General features: G+C 38.4%; 5 protein-coding genes across 11 annotated transcripts; 2 read left to right on the top strand and 3 right to left on the bottom strand.

The window, feature by feature from the left end:
* The first annotated feature begins 291 nt into the window (after nt 1-291).
* LOC18033745 (tetraspanin-3) lies at nt 292-3,320 on the top strand. Its single transcript, XM_006424591.2, has 2 exons — nt 292-949; nt 2,734-3,320. The coding sequence occupies exons 1-2, from the start codon at nt 437-439 to the stop codon at nt 3,076-3,078; spliced, it is 858 nt and encodes a 285-aa protein (XP_006424654.1). The 5' UTR covers nt 292-436; the 3' UTR covers nt 3,079-3,320.
* Nucleotides 3,321-3,920: 600 nt separating this feature from the next.
* On the bottom strand, nt 3,921-5,914 carry LOC18035270 (tRNA-splicing endonuclease subunit Sen2-1). 3 transcript variants are annotated; one of them, XM_006424590.2, is made up of 2 exons: nt 5,707-5,914; nt 3,921-5,222 (listed from the first exon to the last, which is right to left on the bottom strand). In XM_006424590.2, exons 1-2 carry the CDS (start codon nt 5,877-5,879, stop codon nt 4,490-4,492), a joined length of 906 nt encoding a protein of 301 aa, XP_006424653.2. In that variant the 5' UTR covers nt 5,880-5,914; the 3' UTR covers nt 3,921-4,489. The 3 variants fall into 3 exon arrangements, with proteins under 3 accessions (XP_006424653.2, XP_024034693.1, XP_024034694.1); XM_024178925.1 differs by having other exon boundaries at nt 3,921-5,245; nt 5,707-5,790; XM_024178926.1 differs by having other exon boundaries at nt 3,921-5,226; nt 5,707-5,768.
* Nucleotides 5,915-6,055: 141 nt separating this feature from the next.
* Nucleotides 6,056-9,630, bottom strand: LOC18033626 (phosphatidylinositol transfer protein 1). 3 transcript variants are annotated; one of them, XM_024178929.1, is made up of 10 exons: nt 9,341-9,630; nt 9,133-9,163; nt 8,884-9,032; nt 8,543-8,629; nt 8,422-8,429; nt 8,264-8,335; nt 7,919-8,086; nt 7,707-7,802; nt 6,902-7,024; nt 6,056-6,492 (listed from the first exon to the last, which is right to left on the bottom strand). In XM_024178929.1, the coding sequence occupies exons 3-10, from the start codon at nt 8,978-8,980 to the stop codon at nt 6,430-6,432; spliced, it is 714 nt and encodes a 237-aa protein (XP_024034697.1). In that variant the 5' UTR covers nt 8,981-9,032; nt 9,133-9,163; nt 9,341-9,630; the 3' UTR covers nt 6,056-6,429. The 3 variants fall into 3 exon arrangements, with proteins under 3 accessions (XP_024034697.1, XP_024034695.1, XP_024034696.1); XM_024178927.1 differs by having other exon boundaries at nt 8,543-8,634; nt 9,341-9,629; XM_024178928.1 differs by lacking the exon at nt 7,707-7,802 and having other exon boundaries at nt 8,543-8,634.
* Nucleotides 9,631-10,073: 443 nt separating this feature from the next.
* Nucleotides 10,074-12,232, bottom strand: LOC18033615 (homeotic protein ultrabithorax). Of its 3 annotated transcripts, none has more exons than XM_024178300.1 (5): nt 11,938-12,232; nt 11,708-11,790; nt 11,093-11,431; nt 10,836-10,893; nt 10,074-10,435 (listed from the first exon to the last, which is right to left on the bottom strand). In XM_024178300.1, the coding sequence occupies exons 3-5, from the start codon at nt 11,339-11,341 to the stop codon at nt 10,236-10,238; spliced, it is 507 nt and encodes a 168-aa protein (XP_024034068.1). In that variant the 5' UTR covers nt 11,342-11,431; nt 11,708-11,790; nt 11,938-12,232; the 3' UTR covers nt 10,074-10,235. The 3 variants fall into 3 exon arrangements, with proteins under 3 accessions (XP_024034068.1, XP_006424650.1, XP_024034065.1); XM_006424587.2 differs by having other exon boundaries at nt 10,693-10,893; nt 11,093-11,319; XM_024178297.1 differs by having other exon boundaries at nt 11,093-11,319.
* Nucleotides 12,233-15,491: 3,259 nt separating this feature from the next.
* On the top strand, nt 15,492-20,564 carry LOC18033689 (carbamoyl-phosphate synthase large chain, chloroplastic). The gene is made up of 3 exons (XM_006424586.2): nt 15,492-17,042; nt 17,549-18,241; nt 18,837-20,564. Exons 1-3 carry the CDS (start codon nt 15,714-15,716, stop codon nt 20,385-20,387), a joined length of 3,573 nt encoding a protein of 1,190 aa, XP_006424649.1. The 5' UTR covers nt 15,492-15,713; the 3' UTR covers nt 20,388-20,564.
* Nucleotides 20,565-20,658: the final 94 nt, after the last annotated feature.

Raw genomic sequence — 20,658 nt, 5'->3', positions numbered from 1 at the left:
GGATGCCACATGGGCAGGCCAAAGCTAGGTGATTTCTTGCGTAAATCTCATTTGAATTGAATGCAGATTTTAAGCTATCCTAATAAACCCCTGAGTTACGCAATAATTACTTGACTTTCTGTACTATTCCGGATAAAGTGATAAACCAAAACCTGCAGTGTATCCGGACAAATCAACCTATGAAACCACGCCACCTATACACGGTTAGGGGCATTTGGGTCATTTCATTGATTTACTGTTCTTTCCCAATATATATAAGAAAACAAGCTCTTTGTACACCTGACCACCCCACCTGCCACCTGCATCTCTCTGTACTTGTCAGGCTTCCAAAAGCAAGTTCTATGTATATTATTTTGTTTGTTTATACATCAGCTTAAAGAAGAAGAAACTCAAGAACCCATAACCAAAAAACATCCAAAAAAAAAAAAAAAGGAAAATGAGAAATAGCAATCACTTGATAGGCCTGCTAAACTTCTTCACATTTTTATTGTCAATACCAATTATCGGAGGGGGCATATGGCTAAGCAGCAGAGCCAACAACACCGACTGTCTCAAGTTTCTGCAGTGGCCGTTGATCGTCATCGGAGTCTCCATCATGGTCGTCTCCCTGGCAGGTTTCGCCGGCGCCTGTTACCGCAACACGCACCTCATGCGGTTTTATCTATTTGTCATGTTCTTTATCATTGCTGCCCTCATCGGGTTCATTATCTTTGCCTATGCGGTGACGGACAAAGGGTCGGGCCGGCCTGTGATGGACCGGGCTTACTCGGAGTATCATTTGGAGGACTATTCCGGTTGGCTGAAGGACCGGGTAACTGATGACAGCTACTGGGGGAAGATCAGTTCTTGTATTAGAGATTCTAAAGTTTGTCCCAAGATGCGCAGAGTTATTAATGGTGCCCCTGAAACTGCTGATATGTTTTCTCTCAGGAAGCTTAACCCTGTTCAGGTATATATGCTTTATTCACATATTTTTTTAATTTTTTGATTCTATTTCCATTTTTTTGCTTCATTTGTTTCTGCTTTCTTGTTTCACGAGCATTTACTACAGGATGGCCTTATTTTTTTTTCCTGGGTATTTGGGTACAAACTTCTCTAATGATGATTTTTTCTTGTCAATCTTTTGGTTAGTTATGGTATAATTAGCTTGAAATCTTTCTTCAAAACTTTTTTTTTTTTTATATTTTATTTTTAAAGTAGCACGACTGAGAACTAAACCCTTAAGCGGCCTTGGTGTTTAGATTTCAAAATTTTGTGTTACTTTTAGATGTTCCTAATAGTGGCTTAGTGTTTGAAAAAGGTAAAGGTTAAGGAGGAAATGGGATTTATTAATTTATCTGACTATCTAAGGAAGTGAATCACACACTTTGCTCGAAGGTTGATGTAGATCCAGTATATGCGGCGAGTTCTGGTTGGGAGTTATTTGATAATATTTCAAACTTAATCCACCCCCTGATTTGTCTTTTAGCCATATGATGATATTTTGTGGAATTTAATAATAAGACAATTAATTACATATAATATTGGTTCTTGATCATTATAAAACGCCAGTGGACCACAAAGGGCGGTGGCCTAATTAGCCAAGTTCCTCAAGGCCCAATAATTGTGTTCCCATAACCAAACCATCAATAGCCTAACAATAGGCAAAATTGTTATTTTAGAAAAAGAAATTATATGATTGTGGTCTAGAAACCTAAACGGAGTCGTTCCTTTATTTTGCAATCTAAGAAAATCTCTTTTGCTTTCTTGCGGTCTTGCCGTTAATTATTTGGGGTTGGCAAACAAAATATCATGCATAGTAATACTGTAACAGTAGTAGCCCCTTTCTTATTTTACTAGATGGCCCCAAAATAACTAGTAACAGAATGTTCTCTTGGCCAATTATTTGAAAGTGTCGGGTGGCTTTTCTTTTGCTTTTATCAAAACAGTGGTGTTTTTGTTTTGAGCGGAATATCCTGTTTGCTTTTCCATTTTCCGTCGGTTTGCTAGAAAAAGAATCTGAAGATAAAAGTTAGATATCTTATCTTTAGAAATTGATTTTCTCCGGTACCAAACGTTTTTAGCCGTTATTTCGCTGCATACTTTAGCTAGCAAGTGACTTGGACAAGGTACCAAATCTTAACCAGTGGTGGTAATTGTTGACATTCTTCAAAGAAATTTCAATTTACCTTGAATATAACAAGGGATCTAGTGGCTATTATTGAAATAAGTTATGTAAATGGTAAGCTTAATCTATTGCGTCATGTTTTCTTTCCTAACTTATATTTGTTATCAGTCGTTGTCTTCCTATATTGCAACTATAAACTATTATGTAGTAATGAATAGGCAACATTTTTACCATGACGTGGCCTGCTGTGCATAACTAGGTTATAGGAATCATACCATCAACAATTTGCATCGAAGTAAGAATCTGAAAACCTCATCTTTCGATTCTCAAGTAGACCTTTCCGATTTTAAATTTCCGATATATTTTATAACATGTCATTTCCCAACATAAAAGATCTAGATCCTTTGTATGACACAGCAAAAGTGAAGTTCAAGATATGTATACAGATCCAGACATCCAGTTCCAACAGTAAAGTTCTCATGGAAACTGTGTGCTTTGCTTTTATCATCTTCCACCAGAAGAGATACTCAGAACTATTCCAATTCGAACAATTTAATTTATCTACAAATGCAATATCTTCAGTAGATAATACCTTTGATATTAATTTTCCTGTATGATACCTGCAGTCCGGTTGCTGCAAACCCCCAGCAGAGTGTGGCTTTGTCTATGAGAATGAGACTTTATGGAACCCTGGAGGGGGGCTGGTGGGAAGCAACCCTGACTGCACAAGGTGGAGTAACGATCAAGAGCAATTATGCTATCAATGCGACTCATGCAAAGCTGGTGTTCTGGCCAGCCTCAAGAAGAGCTGGAGGAAGGTCTCAGTGATCAACATTGTCGTGTTGATAATCCTGGTGATTTTCTATGTGATTGGATGTGCAGCTTTTAGGAATAATCGTCGTATTGATAATGATGAACCCTACGGTGAAGCTAGGATGACAAAATCACGACCTAGTAGGATTCAGTTTTAACAAAAAAGTGCAAGACATGGAAGGTTAGTTTGCTAAGTTTTGTAATTTATTTTAAGGTTTCGGCATTCCGTTAGGACTGGTTTGTTCAGATAAGGGAACTCAAATTTTTGGTTTTAATAAAACGTTGGCTGTATATGTTGTGTTCACAATGTACTCTCTCTTTTGTCAATCTTCCATTTGGAAATAGCAAAAGACACTATTAAGTATCAAGACTAGTGGATTGGAGAATGAATTTTATTTTATACTGAAATGTACATGTGTGGTGGTGCATATTGATCAAGCAGGAAAAAAGGAACCCAATAAAAACAAATCCTGGATTTAGACAACTGATCAAAGATGGAATGCTGCAGATCTGAAATCACAAATGTTTTTTAACCAAGAAATGTGTTGGGATAAACAAATGCAGTGCCTCATTCTATTTGAAGATTTGCAAGAACCAGTAAGGGACGGCTACAAATTTCAACTTAGAACTACTTACGCGAATTCTTATCAAAAGGAAAGATTCTTGTATGCGATCAATGTTTTGGGAAAAGAAACAAATGGTTCGGACTAATGGTCGTCCGTAAACACCATATTTAGTTAAGTTAGTCTTAGGCGTCCGTTTGCAAATTCCAAGTTTCAACCTCACAAGGGGACATCAAAACTGGAACTAGCACAAGTATCTAGTCAAACCCAAGATAAGAGAACATGATTGCCAATAAAGAATCAGATTAAGAACACGAGACGAGTTGCTCAATGTGACATCATAATCCACATCATGCATGTGCATTAAACTCCAGAAATGTGTAAAGAAAGACGAGGAAACCAGATTTTGGTTGTTGGAGCGTTGTGCTCTGCCCATGTCTCGCACAACTGACAAAACTACAGTTTATCAACCGACCGGCCATTTTGTCTTCCTCGCAAACAATATTATTTTTTCAGACTTTCATATACAAGACAAGAATCTTGGATACTCCTGCTAGGCTGTGACAGAAGCAGGTTATGCAAGTTCATTTTCCTTAATAATTATGAAAAAAAGGAATCCGTTTATGTGTTCAGGCTGCTCAACACACGTGGCCAACCCACATTTAGATTCCATTTAACTAAAATTGTAGCATCATGCATCAGAAGAGTACAAACTTCAATCCTTCTGGAAACAGACATCCCATCCCGTCCCCTTCTTCGCTCCCCATGTCAAATTCCAATTACAAGACCTGAAAGGAGAGCGGGGCAGCTGGAACAGGGGCAATGTAAAAGTCATTCTAAGGCAAGAGAATGATTTTAGATGATAAAAGAAATTGAATAGACCTGGAAAAAGCTTCCCTTCCATAAAAAAATAATACGAAAGAGACCAAAGCTTCCATTTCATCAAGAAAAAATAAAATAAAATAAAATACAGATGGAGCATCCAAAACTAAAATCAAGATCCTTCTTATTTGATTCCATTTGCAACTGTTGCTGGATCCTCTCGGCACTGTTCTGGACTCCATCTCGAGATTGTTCTTTCTTCAACAGCATACTGCTCCAAACATGAAGGAGTGGCAGTACCCTGGCCATTTTTATTGATGGTGAGAATCAACAGTGTTTTTGCAACACCTCCACAAAGTCGAACTGTGCAATGAATATCCGACCACACCCTTAACCGTCCATTTTCACCATCTTCACCTTCTGCTAAAACAAGCACAGCATACTCAGAATGAACCAGAGATGGATGATGACGGTAGGCAACAAAGTCCACGCCATACTGTGATCCTGACCTCACAACCCAATTTTTCTTTCGTAGATGTGAATAAGCCTTGTAAAGTAAAGGAAATGTTTCCTTCTTCGCTTTCATGTACTGCCATAGCTCGTCATCATTCTTCGTAGAATTATCTTCACCAACAATCTTAAGGCATTTTAACGAATGGCATAAATAAAAACCTTCTTCCATACCTAGTTGATACCATTGCTTATCCTTTTCAGCTGTAACAATAGGTCGGCCAAAACATGCACGGTTGAGAAGCTCGGTTTGTTCTGCTTCCACAGCTAGAAGCGCGCTATACCCAGCGAGCACTGCATGAGCTTCTGACTGGACTAGAGAAGAATGTAAATCTGAGATGATTTTGGACATGGGATCTGCCAGAGCTTTTGCTTCCGAGGCCCTTCCTTTCCATCTCGGCCCCATGCTGTCTTTCAATAGATCAAGAACCTAACATTTAAGTAAATGCATTTGGTTGAAGTTCAAGAAAACAGTCTTAACAGCTAGTTTACACTCTTCGTTCTTGATTTGTTGTTTTTGACGAGATTATATTCATTCAAATCATATCCAAAACAATCTAAATTCTACTGCAGCTTCAAAATGTTTTTCGGGATTATGAACCAAAATCCCACAGGGTTCATCCAAACTTGAATAAATTCAATTGAACTGAATTATCCAACTAAAGCTAAGCAGATTATTACTTTTAGTTAGATGAGGCATTTCTTCGAACATGTCCAATGCATATCATATAAACATTAGATTATCAACAGAAACTGGAAGTTCAATTGTCATGTGGCTTGGTATACTAATTAAAAGTGCTGTAATTTCAAATAAAATCAATAAAATTTTTATTCTTAATAGAATGACTGCTACTTCAAATTTGCTTTATTGAGAAGAAAAACGATTGATACCTTTTACGTGAAGGAAATTGGACAAGGAAGGAACAGCACCCCCAGAGAGAAAAAGCAGCAAAGCCGTTTGGAATTGGAGTTCTTTGATTAATTGACTTACAAAATAGGGCCGAGTTACTGAAACTTAATACCCAAACTATGTACTTAACGAAATCTAACTCATTCAAGCGCATGATATGAAGCCCAAAACCAAAAGCAGTCTCAGTGACGAATTACAAATTTTTATTTGAGCTTTGCAAATTGTGCTTCGAGGGTTCCTCCAATTCTAACAATCGCCAATCAACTGCAAACAACTCATCTGTGCCTTCCCGAAAGCTAATAACATGCCAAACCCTCAACACAGCGATGGTGGAAGATGAACGAAATTAGAGTCGATTACATATTTAAACATATAACGACATGAAATTTCCAGCAATATCTAGTAAACGATACAATAGTCAATTTGTCATCACCATGACCTCAACTAAAATAGAAATCATGGGAAATACTGCTGAACCTGAGACCCCTACTTACAGAATAAATGAAATAATTAATTATTAATAATATTTTCAGAATTTTCAATGTGGACTTGGGTAATCCTAATTTGCAATCTGTTCTTGTAAAATCTGTAGGCTTTGCCAAATACATCTGCAGAAGAATCATTTGACTTGTGGCTCAGAGCATAAACCTTTAGCTCATGCACCCCAGAAATATGGGAGGACTTTTAGTCTCAAATTTTCTTCATCACAAGAAACATCGACTTTCAAATCCTTCCTTGGTTGTCATCGAGGTTGGCTTGCCAAGTCTCTGTTTTAAAGTGCAAGTTAAACATTATATCAGTGACTTGAAATAATTAGCATCACAGTGTTTTCAATGAATAACGTGAAAAGAAAAAAAACTTGAAATTCCCCCCTAATTGCTTTTCTTAAAAGATATTGATACTTCAGCAGATAAAAATGAGGCCTTATTGCTTAGTTCTGATGTCACCAGTATTTTAGCCAGCTGACAATATATAATTTCAAGAAATTTTATTCATTTGATACAATGTTGACCAGTTTCGAGAAGTAGGACCTGTGACTTGCTCAAGTTTTGATGCTACGACCCACAAAATTTGGCAAGCAATGAAATCTTTTTGAAGCATGAAGGTTTCCCAGATACACATAACACAACTTCTAAAGTTCGATTCATATGGAGAGATGTTATGAAACACACTTACCTCATTCAATGAGGAACCACTTTGTTGTTCAATCTCACGTATTTGTTGCATTGTCACTCCAAACCATTCATCAATCCAGCCAAAACAATTCCGATGGCTTTCAAGAAAAAGCGCACGTTCGCCCTGTGAAAAAATGATCAAGTAAATAAATAAAGACAATAAAGTAGGTCAAAGTGTCACAACACAATAACCAATATCATTCTCTTTTCAGTTACTCTTCCTCCCTGCTTTACTCTTCTTATTTCGATGTTTCGCACTTGTTAGTTTTGAATTTTCCTTCAAATAGGACCATATGACTTTCTTTTAAAGGCAACTGGTATTGTAATCCTCCAACCATTTTTCCTTATTGAATTGCACTATCAAGAACAAGAAGGAAGCTTCTATGACATTTAAGGATTATTCCTAGATTTTCTTTAAGGTGCATTAGCCTCAGCTAGTAGGCAGCAAAAGGATTTCTTCAATGTCTACTCAGAGAGATGGTACTTAATGCCCCAGCAGAGGTACAAAGGGAATTGTAGCATTGCTTATCACAATAATTTTTTCCTTTTTGTCCCTTTCTCTCTTATTTTGTACATATAATCTTTTACCTAATACAAAAGCTTGAACTTCCAAAAAAAAAAAAAAAAGGAAGTAGGGAGCATCATAATGGTGAGTCTGAATAACTAAGACCACATTTCTCAAAATAAGATTATTGATGTCAAAGTCTTGTTCTTTTTCTCAAAAGTAATTTTCGCATTGTCGTTAGTAAAGTAATCTGCACTAAAAGTCAAATATTGATAGATTGCTTAAGTCCGAGAAAAATTACCGCCAATAAAGCTTGTTCGAGTCGATAACCAAATCCCCAGTATGGTGCATCTATAGTCACCAATTTATATGCTGTCATAACAGGATTGCACCTATCCTGTAAATGTTATTGTCATGTCACTGATCGTCAATATAAATCAAGGAGCAAGACATTGAGTGGAAGCAAATAGATTTAAACATAATGCAATGTTTATTGTTAAGGAAGATACAAACCTGCCAGCCCTCTGAAAGTGGACCACGTCCAGTTCTCTTTGATTTGAATTTAGAGAAGTCTACGTTGTTACTAGCAATGGCATAGCTCCAATAATCCCTTGCAGTTGAAGCAATATCAAGAACTTCAACCTGTCTGGCTGCTAGTTGTTCTTCGCTCAAGTTATGCACCTAGTTTATCATCTTCACAGTCAAGAGATGCCGAAAAAACAAGAAAAGATCGACAGGGAATAGTGCAACTTCACATTGATGAATAATTAAAATCCATTCCGACAATAATGTCTCAACAAAAGTATGGATTTCAGTGGTACTTGGTCACAAACTGCAGAAATATTAAGAGGAACTCACATTGTCTGACCGCCCATTGTCAGCTTTATGAACAGTTTCAATGGTGAGACTGAATTTGGTGAAATACGGGCACTGCAGAAATAAGTCGATGAACGTGTTACTGACTATAATATGAAACAATTGCATCCAAAAAATAGAATTTTGCAACAAAATATTACCTTGATTACTGAGGAATGAGGCATTTGTGTACAGAAGAACAAAATAACGTGTCAATACAAGTTTGAGAAAAGAAAGAGACAGACAGTATATGCAGAAAGTGAAACAGGAGAATATGGTAACCTGTTTTGCATCTTGGATATGAATTCCAGGCTTCCTCGTGCATTACAAGAGCATCTGCTGGCGCAAAAGTTTTAAGCCAAGCAGGAGCTTTACTACAAACAGAAAATGTAATGTTAGGCAATCATAACCCCCAATTTTGAAATCTTCTATCTGCAATGCAGCTGGTAATAAACTTATACTGACCAAATAAAATTTGCAACTCCTTTTTCTAAACCCATATATAAATAGTAGCGAGACTAAAATAGACTATAGTAAGCTCATAATCTGGTAGAACCAATCATCAAATAATAAAAACAACTAAACTTTAGCAGATTAAGATTATTTCTGATTCATTGAATTACCTTTGGAAACGATACACTTTAAAAGTGTATTGACCTCTTCCAAATACATCGTGTTCAAAGGGTCTATTCTCCAAGACATCAACACCCTCATCACCATTTGAATTCTGTTGCTGCATCTTTGCGACCATGTACATCTGAGCCACCTGATACTGAAACCCGAAACAATCCATAAGCTCTGTTATGAACTAACCAATCTAAATAACAGAAACTTAATCAAATTAACCAAAAAAGTTGCTTAAGTGGGATTACCTCTTCTAACGACATGGGCATGACAATTCGACTTCACAGAAAAATCCCACATAGAAAAGTTGCAAGTTAAGGGCTTTCCAATTGGTCCAATCACCGGAATCATAGGACAGATGTATGAAAATAAATAAATCAAAGCTTATAGATGAAAATTTGGTCAACTTTTATGTATCATAATAGCTATGAACAAAACTTAAATATTAGAGGATACAATTCCTTGATTTGCACCATTTTCAGCGACTCCTTGTTGTATGCAGAAACAAGAAACTATTGAAGTAAAACGGTAACGTTAGACTGGGCAAAATTCTAATGAACAAGCAGCTGAAAGTTGAAACGGGAAGACAGAGAACAGAAGAGAATAAGTTTTGCCAAACTGGAAATTATTAAATGAATTTAAGCGTTGGAAAGATCAATGATGGGGCAGAGTGGGGTTGCTTCAGCCTGCAGGCAGGGCCAGCAAATTTTTTGTTTGGACAGGATTCGACAGTTGACGTGTAAAAGCTTAAACGCGAAGTCCGTGTGTTCAAAATCAATATATCAAAAAGCGAAGTCTTTTGTCACGCCTCTTGGTCAACCTTGGCTTCCATTTGACTTTTACCGACGTCGATTGTTTGAGTTAAAACGCGCAAATGCTTATGATTGGCTCTCGTGCGATCTGTCGGCTTGAATTGAAACTTCCGTCGAAATGAATTTGTAAGAAGGTTATAAATCTATTATTCGTGGAATTGTCATCTTTGCTTCTATTTTTAATAGAATTCAATTTATTCTTCGAGGGATAATAATTCTTTTTCGGAAAAACTTTAAGAATTTTGATGATTAAGCTTTAATAATTAGAAGACTACTATTGATTTGAAGTTTAAATGATAGTTGTATATAAAATTATACATTACTGCATTTCCACCTAAAATTGGGTCAATATCAACTCCATTTACACAAAACAAAAGTGATCCAAACTTGATGCTACTAATTTGAAAAAGGAAAATTCACACTATCCACCCATGAGGTATCAACATAATTCCAAAAGGATTAGAATACAGCATCGCAAACTAAATTCACACCCCGGAATAAGTTTGAAGAAAATTTGATAGTGATTTCATAACAAAACCTCACAAACTTCTTTGCCAGTCCCGGGACTTCTTCTTGCCTTCTAGATCCTTTAGAAAGTCTAGAAAAACAAGTATGCCGAAGAGGAATAATCCACCTGAGCAGTCGCCTCCTCCTCCTCCACCACCGCCGCCTCCACCCCCACCACCCCGGGGTGGAAATCCAGTCCCTCCACTATCCAGTTTTGGTGATTTCTCCTTTGCTGCAATCAATTCAATTATCTGTTGTTAAGATTATTAACGAAAAAAGAAAAATTGCAAACAAAACTTCCTGACAACATTTAGTCACAGAAAAAATAAACAAATGTTCTATACAAATTAATTTCAATTATAAGAACACTAATAGCATCTACTTGAATCCCCAAGAACAATGATCAATAGTGAAACGGGAACTGCAAAAGCATTATTCATGAGAAAGAGCAGCTGCAGCTCAAAAACATATGAAAATGATAAGCCTCACCCTGGACAGTGGACACCCTCATCATCCAGTAAGTTCTAGCTACTAGCTAGGCAGGTGGCCGGTCACTGGTGCAAGCAGCTGAATAAAATGCTGCCTTGACCTCACTATGACTACACTAAATGGTAAATGGAAATGGCTATTACCAGGAGGATTTGGGATTGTTGTTGGTGCCTCAGGGGTAATTGTCTGAGTCTGCCCTTGCTGTAAAAAGAAAAGCAACATCAAGATTCAAGAGTATCTTTGTCGCAATGTAAAATATTAACATCAAGGAAAAATGCCTGTGTGATATACATTTTCAGGGGGCTAAATCATTAAGAAAAGGGTGCCCAAAAAAAGATTGTATTTCAAGATAACAAATAACGAATAACAGCCTGTAGCAGGAAATTCAATACGAAATTACCAAAGCAGAAGCGCAGATCATAGAAGCAGAGAGTGGTCTTCTCCTTCTTCTTCTGTGAAGAGAATGAGATGAATGTAAATGCAACCCCAACCCAACTGGAACTGGAGCACAAAGCTTAATTTGCGCACAATAAGTTCCAAGGGAAGGTTGAAATTCCATGGAGACTCTTGCCGGATGAGATTCAGAAAGCTTATTTAGCTCCTTGCACCAGTACTTTCTTGTTTTTGCTGTACTCAAAAAGTGTATCATAGTGTAACTCTATATATGTATAGGTGAGTGTGTATACACAATCATTCTCAGCCTGTCAAGCCGTAAGCATTAAAATCTGACTTTTTTAAACTGCATGGTTTAAAAATTTTTTCACATAAAAAAAAATTTGAGAACGTCAGTACTAGATAAAGACTATATAGGAAAGAACAATAAGATAATGTCATAAATTAATTAGGCACTCAATCAAAAACTTATTTTGATATCTAATGGAGAGGCTCCTATTTTGCATTGTTAATCAATGTGTTGATCCGAAATCAAATCAAATCAAAGTGGCAAAAAGTTACAAAAGGCTACTTATATATACGTAATATGTTGCTAACGAGCTAAGGAACATTCTTGTCATACCTGGTGTCAACATTGGCGATGTGGCAATACTACTAATTACAATAGACTCAGCCATTTTTCTTGACAGCGATGGAGAAAATCACCTGCACATATAGCTGCTTGTGTTAGAACATGATTTCTTTAACCCAAAAATAAATAAATAAAAATCCCTCGAATCATAACTTGTCAATTAAATAAACCAAGTTGGGGTGAAACCGAAACCAGAAACAATCGCGAAAAAAAAATTGCACCTTTGAGTATTATAGACAGAATTAATGGATTTTCCACAATTTTGAATTTTAATAGCGGCGGCTCTGCAGGGTCTTGTGTTGAGGTCGTGCAATCTGTGGTGAAGAAGGAATAAGAGTTTGTTTCTTCGATTAGCGATGAATTTATACCCTTATTTTCTGGAGTGTGAATCTCTTGTATTATAAGTAAACCCAATAACGTTGGGGATTCTATAATCGACTTCAATCGTCATGTGTCACACGATAAATTTTTGCTCTTTCTAGAATGAATACTCCACCGTAAAACAAATGAGATTTCATTAGGCATTAAAATATAAGATCCGTAGCGTTGGTTAAAGAGCCCAATTTCAAATCTTGAAAAGCTGAACCGGTGATTCCATTCGGGTTTTTCACGGTGTAATTGGAGTATAACTGGGGTGCTTTTCAAGAGAGTTTCCAACCCAAAGGTTGCCGGACTATGAAATCTGTTGCGGTTACTTGATGACTAGTAATATTTGACCCCTCGCTTATCACTTTAGCCCCCAATTTTCAATTAATTCATCATATTTTCAAAATTACCCGAAATAAAAATAAATAGTCTTTTTCTTTTCTTTTCTTTGTCACACACAAACTTCTATTGTTGCCACAGAACCTCAGACCATCGTGCCCAATACCGTGGAATGAAAATATTTCGATGGTGCAAAATCCGTGAGCTTAATGGACTCACTCCAGAAGTCACTTATTTGGTTGAATGAATATAAACATTCAGCGAGCAATATTATTAACCGCAAGAAATATAAAAATAATGGAAAATTTACACCAATAACCATAAAAATTTTGACTTTTTCCATCTTAACCCCCCAAACAAACTTCTATCAACATTAGCCATAAAAAAGCATTTGAGGCCAAAACACCCCTCTCTCTCATCTCTCCCCCAACAATCTCTCTTTCTGTCATCTCTCCCAAACCGAAGAACCTCCCATCATCGGCAGCAACTTCAGCACTCGTCGGCGGCGGTCCATCCCTCATCGGTTTTGAGACTAAAATACCCCTCTCTCTCATCTCTCCCCCAACAATCTCTCTTTCTCCCATCTCTCCCAAACCGAAGAACCTCCCATCGTCGACGGTGTCGGCGGCAACTTCAGCACTCATCGGCGGCGGTCCATCCCTCATCGGTTTTGAGACCAAAATACCTCTCTCTCTCATCTCTCCCCCAACAATCTCTCTTTCTCCCATCTCTCCTAAACCGAAGAACCTCCCATTGTCGGCTGCCTGTTGCTCCAAGGCTTGCTTGTTGCACCAAGTTTTAGTGCAACAGGTTCCCTGTCGCGTGAAGCTTCGTGCGATAGGCAGTCTATCACCAGATTCACCCATGACTTGTAGTTCACTGAAACTCTCAAGTAAGTTTAGAAAATAACTCATACCACTATGTGATACCGATTAGTGTTGGATCCGGATAGATTATGATCGGATTTCACTTTTATCGTTGCCTTTTGCCATCGCCGTTGGTTGATGATTCAAGAGTGGAAAGCTGCCTTTGGTTTGACGAAAGAGGAGAAAAAAAGTTACTTTTGGTTTGTAAATAAGGGTAATTTAGGGAGAAAAGCGTGTGTTTGACTAATATTGATAGAAAAAAATTAAGAGGGTTAATTGTGAAAATAGCAAAAGTTTTATGGTTATTTTCATAAATTTTCCAAAAATAATTTGGAGGTTTTGAAGTTAAATAAAAAGACGCGAACCATTTGTTGTTCTTCTGAAGGTTTTCCAGCTAAGCATCTGTCGTTAATTCGTTTAATTGCAACACTAGCGCCTCCCCACTTCCCTTGGTAAACAGTCTTGAAGGATCTTGAACCCCAGTCTTGCAAATCTTCAAGGTTAGTATTTTTTATGATCTACTCAAGTGATCAAGTGATGCTGACGGTGACGATGGATTTGGTGGCAACGAAGATATGTTCGTGGTGATGGTACACTAGAAATGATATTTTGGTGACGGTCAGGGGCAGAGCGGAGCCAAAAATTTTGGGGGCTAATTTTTTTCTTTCGAAATATTGATTAATTTTTAATAGTGTTCTCATCTTTGTTGTGGTGAGATGGTTGGAAATTTAGGGTATTGGTTGTGTAGATTTCAATTTTTGGAAATTTATTATTTAGTGTGAGTTTTAGAGGAACTGCAAAATAACTTTATTATCCAATATATAAAGTTTGAGTTCTGCTATTTGCCCTGGGTCAAATCCCGAAAACTAAAGCAAAACGACGTTGTTTCCTTTTCTATTTGAAACGCTACCGTTTCACCCTAGCAAAAGCTCTCCTATTCGTTCTTCGTTTTTGTCTTCTCCTCTTCGTTTCATCTTCCCCTCTTCGTTTCACCAGGGAAATTTGCCATTCGTTTTGTCCTCTTTGTTTTCGTCTTCCCCTCCTCTTCGTTTGTGATATCCTTCCAACTGGCCTGAAAATGACATCAACATTTATTGGAAACTCGACTTCAATTCAGGAGATGTTCAGGCGTGTGAGCAAGCAGTTCACAACTATGTTTAGGAGGAAGGCTTTCCTTCATTGGTACATCGGCGAAGGTATGGATGAGATGGAGTTCACTGAGGCAGAGAGCAATATGAATGATTTGGTTTCTGAGTATCAGCAGTACCAAGATGCTACAGCTGAAGAGGATTATTATAAGGATGAAGAAGAGGAAGTTAATGACATGTAGACCTGATCATGTTGTGTCTGATTTGGTAATGGTTGGTTAGAAGTTTTAATTTCTGGTTGCCAGTCTTTGGCAATTATAGATCCAGAAGGGGTATGCCAATTATGTTATCTAAAAGCTTTTGGTTTTGTTCTTTCATTTTCCATTTTGTCATTACAGAAAACTGAGCAAGAAACTTAGTCTTATGTCAGAAAATATTAATAGCTGCTGAAAAATCAAAGAGGAAGAGCTAAGAGTAGTTGTTTCTCTGCATAGCGTCTTCGTTTCTCTGCCTTAGGAAAATGCTTTAGTTTATTTTATTTTTACTAGATGAAACGAATACGTTTCATGCAACCAAAAAGAAAAAAAAAAGTCAAAATGACGCCGTTTTGAACTAATTCGGGGTTTGACCCAGAAAAAATAGCATTTTCCATAAAGTTTATATATCAATTGTGTGCATACTCATATAGATCTTTTACATTAATTTTTCATATTTTATTTGGAAACTCCAAAATTTTTTAAAACTCTACCGGTACCATAATACTCCCTAATCTTATATACCCTCTGCCACTAATGATGGATTGATGGTGATGCTTGAAAGTGTAAAGTAATTTTTTTTTAAAAAAGTATTTTTATTTTTTTAGTGGGGTATGAATTATATAAAAAATGGGGGCCGTTGAGATGAATTAAGGGGTTTATATATCATTATTATATGATTATATCAGTACTCTTACTAGATTGCCCACCGGCCGTAGCCCCTAGACCTAATTCCGGGTGCTACATTTAGGTTTGACCCGTGAACGGCCCATGAATCGAATCCGTTTGCGGGCAAACGGGTAGGGTCTAGTCCGACGTCACAGCGGTGCAATCTAAGTAGCAAAAACCCTAAACTCTCAGTGGAGTATTATTGATGCCATTGCACGTTTGCCCTTTACAGTCAGCATACCAAACGAATATCCTCAGCAGACAAGAACATCCCCAGTGTCCCTCTTGGATTCCCAGAAGCCCTAATTCTTCCCCAAAACAGAAACCCTCACCTAAAATTCTCCAGTGCATGTGATTCGCTCAAAAAAAGCAAATAAGAAAACTAAAACGAAGTAAAAAGGTGGGGGAAAAAAAGATGAGCTATTGCTTGAATCATTGTAAAAATCTCTCTCCGTCGTCGTTTTTAGCCCAAAAGCCTTCATTTCCTTTAACCAGACACATTGATTTTCGGTCATTTCTCTACTCCAACAAAAAAACAGGTTCTTTGAGCCTACGTTCATGGCCTCCGCAGCTCACTCGCTACTCGAGGTCACGCGTTCGTGCCAGCTCGGCGAAAATAGATTCGAGCGCTGAGTTGAGCAATGGAGCGGCGAGTAGTAAAGATCAAAAGCTCGGGAAAAGAACCGACTTGAGGAAGATTTTGATTCTCGGTGCGGGGCCCATCGTGATTGGCCAAGCTTGCGAGTTTGATTACTCCGGGACTCAGGCTTGTAAGGCATTGAAAGAAGAAGGATACGAAGTCATTCTGATAAATTCTAACCCGGCGACTATTATGACGGACCCGGGACTGGCGGACCGCACCTACATTACCCCCATGACGCCGGAATTGGTCGAGCAAGTGCTCGAAAAGGAGCGGCCCGATGCTTTGTTGCCTACAATGGGTGGGCAGACCGCTTTGAATCTTGCGGTGGCTTTGGCTGAAAGCGGTGCTCTTGAGAAATACGGTGTTGAATTGATTGGAGCGAAGCTTGATGCTATTAAGAAAGCTGAAGACCGAGATTTGTTCAAACAAGCTATGAAAACTATTGGTGTCAAGACGCCGCCGTCTGGAATTGGTAATACTTTAGATGAGTGTATTTCAATTGCTAATGAAATTGGGGAGTTTCCGTTAATAATACGCCCCGCTTTTACGTTGGGTGGCACCGGAGGCGGCATTGCTTATAACAAGGAGGAGTTTGAAGCCATTTGTAAGGCGGGGTTAGCTGCTAGTTTGACTTCACAAGTGTTGGTGGAGAAATCCTTGTTGGGTTGGAAAGAGTATGAGCTTGAAGTTATGCGTGACTTAGCTGACAATGTGGTGATCATTTGTTCGATTGAGAATGTTGATCCTATGGGCGTGCACACAGGGGATTCCATCACTGTGGCACCTGCACAGACTTTGACAGATAAGGAGTACCAGAGGCTGAGGGATTATTCAATAGCTATAATTAGGGAGATTGGTGTGGAATGTGGAGGGTCTAATGTACAGTTTGCGGTGAATCCTGTTGATGGGGAGGTAATGGTTATCGAGATGAATCCTAGGGTGTCGAGGTCCTCTGCTTTGGCGTCTAAGGCTACAGGATTTCCTATTGCAAAAATGGCTGCTAAGTTGTCGGTGGGATATTCTTTGGATCAGATTCCGAATGATATTACCAAGAAAACACCTGCTAGTTTTGAACCTTCTATTGATTATGTTGTGACTAAGGTTAGTAACTTATTTGCTTCTCTTTTGTTCGATTGTTAATATTTTCACTGTTATTTTTTTAAGTCAAATTAGCTTGGTTGTCACTTTTTAGTCCAAGTCACTAAGTGTGTGTTGACAGTACTTTCAAAAGCACTTTTTGTTTTAACAGATGTTGTGGTTAGTTCACTGGTCAATCTCGCTTAAATTATCCTTTGGGATGATGGTTAACACTTCATTATCCCTGTTTTTACCTAGCATTTTCAGAACAAATGTGGGATATGTTGGTGGCAAGCGTGATAATTTTGCAAAAGAATCACTAGTGAACAACCACCTATGGTGCATCCACTGAGATCCCTGCCTCTTCTGAGCTATATAATCTCAATATCTTATTGTACAGTTTAATGTACATTTATAACAACACATAATTCTAGTTTGAAACCTCGTGCACATATAATTGTTCCTCATGAACATGTGTATTGGTTTATTGGCTACATCAGCTGATACTTGATTTTACATTAACCATGCAGATACCTCGATTTGCATTTGAGAAATTTCCTGGGTCTGAGCCGTTATTGACGACCCAAATGAAATCTGTTGGTGAAGCCATGGCCCTAGGCCGCACCTTCCAAGAATCCTTTCAGAAGGCACTTCGATCCCTGGAATGTGGCTTCTCTGGATGGGGTTGCTCTAATGTGAAGGAACTTGACTGGGATTGGGAGCAACTCAAATACAGTCTTCGAGTCCCTAACCCTGATCGCATGCAGGCCATATATGCTGCAATGAAGAAGGGAATGAAAGTAGATGAGATCCATGAGCTGAGTTTCATCGACAAATGGTTTCTCACTCAGTTTAAAGAGCTGATAGATGTGGAACAATTTCTTCTTACTCAAAGCGTGTCTAATATGACTAAGGATGACTTTTATGAAGTAAAAAGACGAGGTTTCAGCGATAAGCAGATAGCCTTTGCAACTAAGTCGACAGAGAAAGAGGTCCGGGAGAAACGGCTATCTCTGGGAGTTATTCCATCATACAAGCGGGTAGATACTTGTGCTGCAGAGTTTGAGGCCAATACTCCTTATATGTATTCATCCTATGATTTTGAGTGCGAATCAGCCCCGACCCAAAAGAAGAAGGTTTTGATATTAGGTGGAGGACCAAACCGTATTGGTCAGGGGATTGAGTTTGACTACTGTTGTTGCCACACGTCCTTTTCCCTTCAGGTTTATCTGCATTTGCTTTTTCTCTTTCATCTTTGCATAGAAATAATGGTAAAAAGAACATATCCATGCTTGTTTTAACAATACAAAACTGATGGAGTTGCATTTCTATTATATACCATTTGTTTATAGAAGCTAAGACTGATGATCTAGACATCACAATAACTTACTTACCTTGAAACTCAATTCTTTCATTTTACATACTAGTATTTGCAGAATGTTGATAAAAGCAGTTATCTTACTTAAACGAACATGATATGGTAGATGGAAGGATAATTGTTTAATGCATGGAAGATCAAATTAAAGATTATCTAAATCTGGTCTTCCTCTAATGATTTTTTTAATTCGATCTCTTTGTGCCAAGTTTGTGATGAGACCTATTTCTGTCTATCTAGAGTAATTTTGGATCATCAACTCTTACTAAACTGATTTATTGATATAAAACTAAATTGAAAGTTGGCATTTTACGATTTTGTTGCACATCTGCAAAGAAACCCTTTTCTTTGCGTCGTTGTTACAGATTGACCCCTCGCCTATCATTTCCTACTTTCTTATCCCTTTTTTCTTAATTATTATTATTACTTTTTGGCATCTGCAGAGTGCTGGATATGAGACAATCATGATGAACTCAAATCCTGAAACTGTATCGACTGATTATGACACAAGTGATCGCCTCTACTTTGAACCCCTTACAGTTGAAGATGTGCTTAACGTTATTGATTTGGAACGACCAGAAGGTATAATTGTACAGTTTGGTGGTCAAACACCCCTGAAGCTCTCTCTTCCCATCCATCAATACTTGGATGAACACAGGCTGCCATCTGCCAGCGGGGATGGCCTCGTTCGCATTTGGGGTACATCACCAGACTCCATAGATGCTGCCGAAGATAGAGAGAGGTTTAATGCCATCATTAAGGAGTTAAGTATTGAACAGCCAAAAGGAGGTATTGCCAAGAGTGAAGCTGATGCTCTTGCCATTGCAAAAGAGATAGGTTACCCAGTCGTCGTCCGGCCTTCTTATGTGCTTGGTGGACGGGCAATGGAGATTGTATATACTGACGAAACGCTTGTGACTTACTTGGAAAATGCTGTCGAGGTAGACCCAGAGCGTCCTGTATTGATCGATAAATATTTGTCTGATGCTATTGAAATTGATGTAGACGCACTTGCTGACTCATGTGGTAATGTGGTGATTGGGGGAATAATGGAGCACATTGAGCAGGCTGGGGTCCATTCTGGGGACTCAGCTTGTATGATTCCCACTAAAACTATTTCATCCTCTTGCTTGGACACCATAAGCACGTGGACTATCAAATTGGCGAAGAGATTGAATGTGTGTGGACTCATGAATTGTCAGTATGCAATTACAACATCTGGGGATGTTTACTTGCTTGAGGCAAATCCCCGTGCTTCCCGTACCGTCCCATTTGTGTCAAAAGCAATTGGGCACCCATTGGCCAAATATGCTGCTCTTGTTATGTCGGGGAAGTCACTTAACGATTTAGGTTTCACAAAAGAGGTGATCCCCAAGCATGTGTCTGTTAAGGAAGCAGTTCTGCCCTTTGAGAAGTTCCAAGGCTGTGATGTGCTGTTAGGGCCTGAGATGAGAAGCACTGGGGAGGTGATGGGTATAGACATGTCCTTCCCTATTGCATTTGCCAAGGCTCAAATTGCTGCAGGGCAGAAGCTACCACTTTCAGGCACTGTGTTCCTCAGCTTAAATGACTTGACAAAGCCCCATCTTGAGAGAATTGCAAAGGCATTCTTAGATATAGGATTCAAGATTGTTTCAACTTCTGGGACAGCTCACTTTCTTGAATTAAAAGGTATTGCTGTGGAAAGAGTGCTGAAGATGCATGAAGGCCGGCCACATGCTGGTGATATGGTTGCTAATGGGCAGATACAGATGATGGTGATCACAAGCTCTGGTGATTCAATTGATCAGATTGACGGGTTGAAGCTGAGGAGGAGGGGCCTTGCTTACAAGGTTCCTGTCATAACAACAGTTTCTGGAGCTTTGGCGAATGCAGAGGCAATAAGGAGTTTGAAATCTAATACTGTTACAATGACTGCACTTCAGGACTTCTTTGATGTTGAGACAGCATCAGGGAGTAGTGAAAATTTGCAATCAGTCTCAACCTCTTTATGATTGAGTAGGGATTGCTGGTGAGTAGCTGTACTTTGTTTCTTAGCCATTTTATTGTTCTTCTAATGTGTTCACCGTCCTTTTCCAGAACAAGCTCTCTTAAGTTGTTTTGCTTCTCTATCTTTTTGTATGTGAGCTTAATCAGATTATGAAGAATGCAATGTAGGGCATTTTTGAGCATTGAGTAATGTACTGTATAGTATGCTGAAACAATAATCATTGATTAATCTTATTATGGTATGTTTTCATGCAACGGGAATCATGTTTTAGTTGA

Source organism: Citrus clementina, unplaced genomic scaffold (assembly GCF_000493195.1).
Source record: "Citrus clementina cultivar Clemenules unplaced genomic scaffold, Citrus_clementina_v1.0 scaffold_8, whole genome shotgun sequence".
Taxonomy (NCBI): domain Eukaryota; kingdom Viridiplantae; phylum Streptophyta; class Magnoliopsida; order Sapindales; family Rutaceae; genus Citrus; species Citrus x clementina.
The sequence above is the reverse complement of the archived record's forward strand: the minus strand, read 5'-3'. Positions and strand labels throughout refer to the sequence as shown.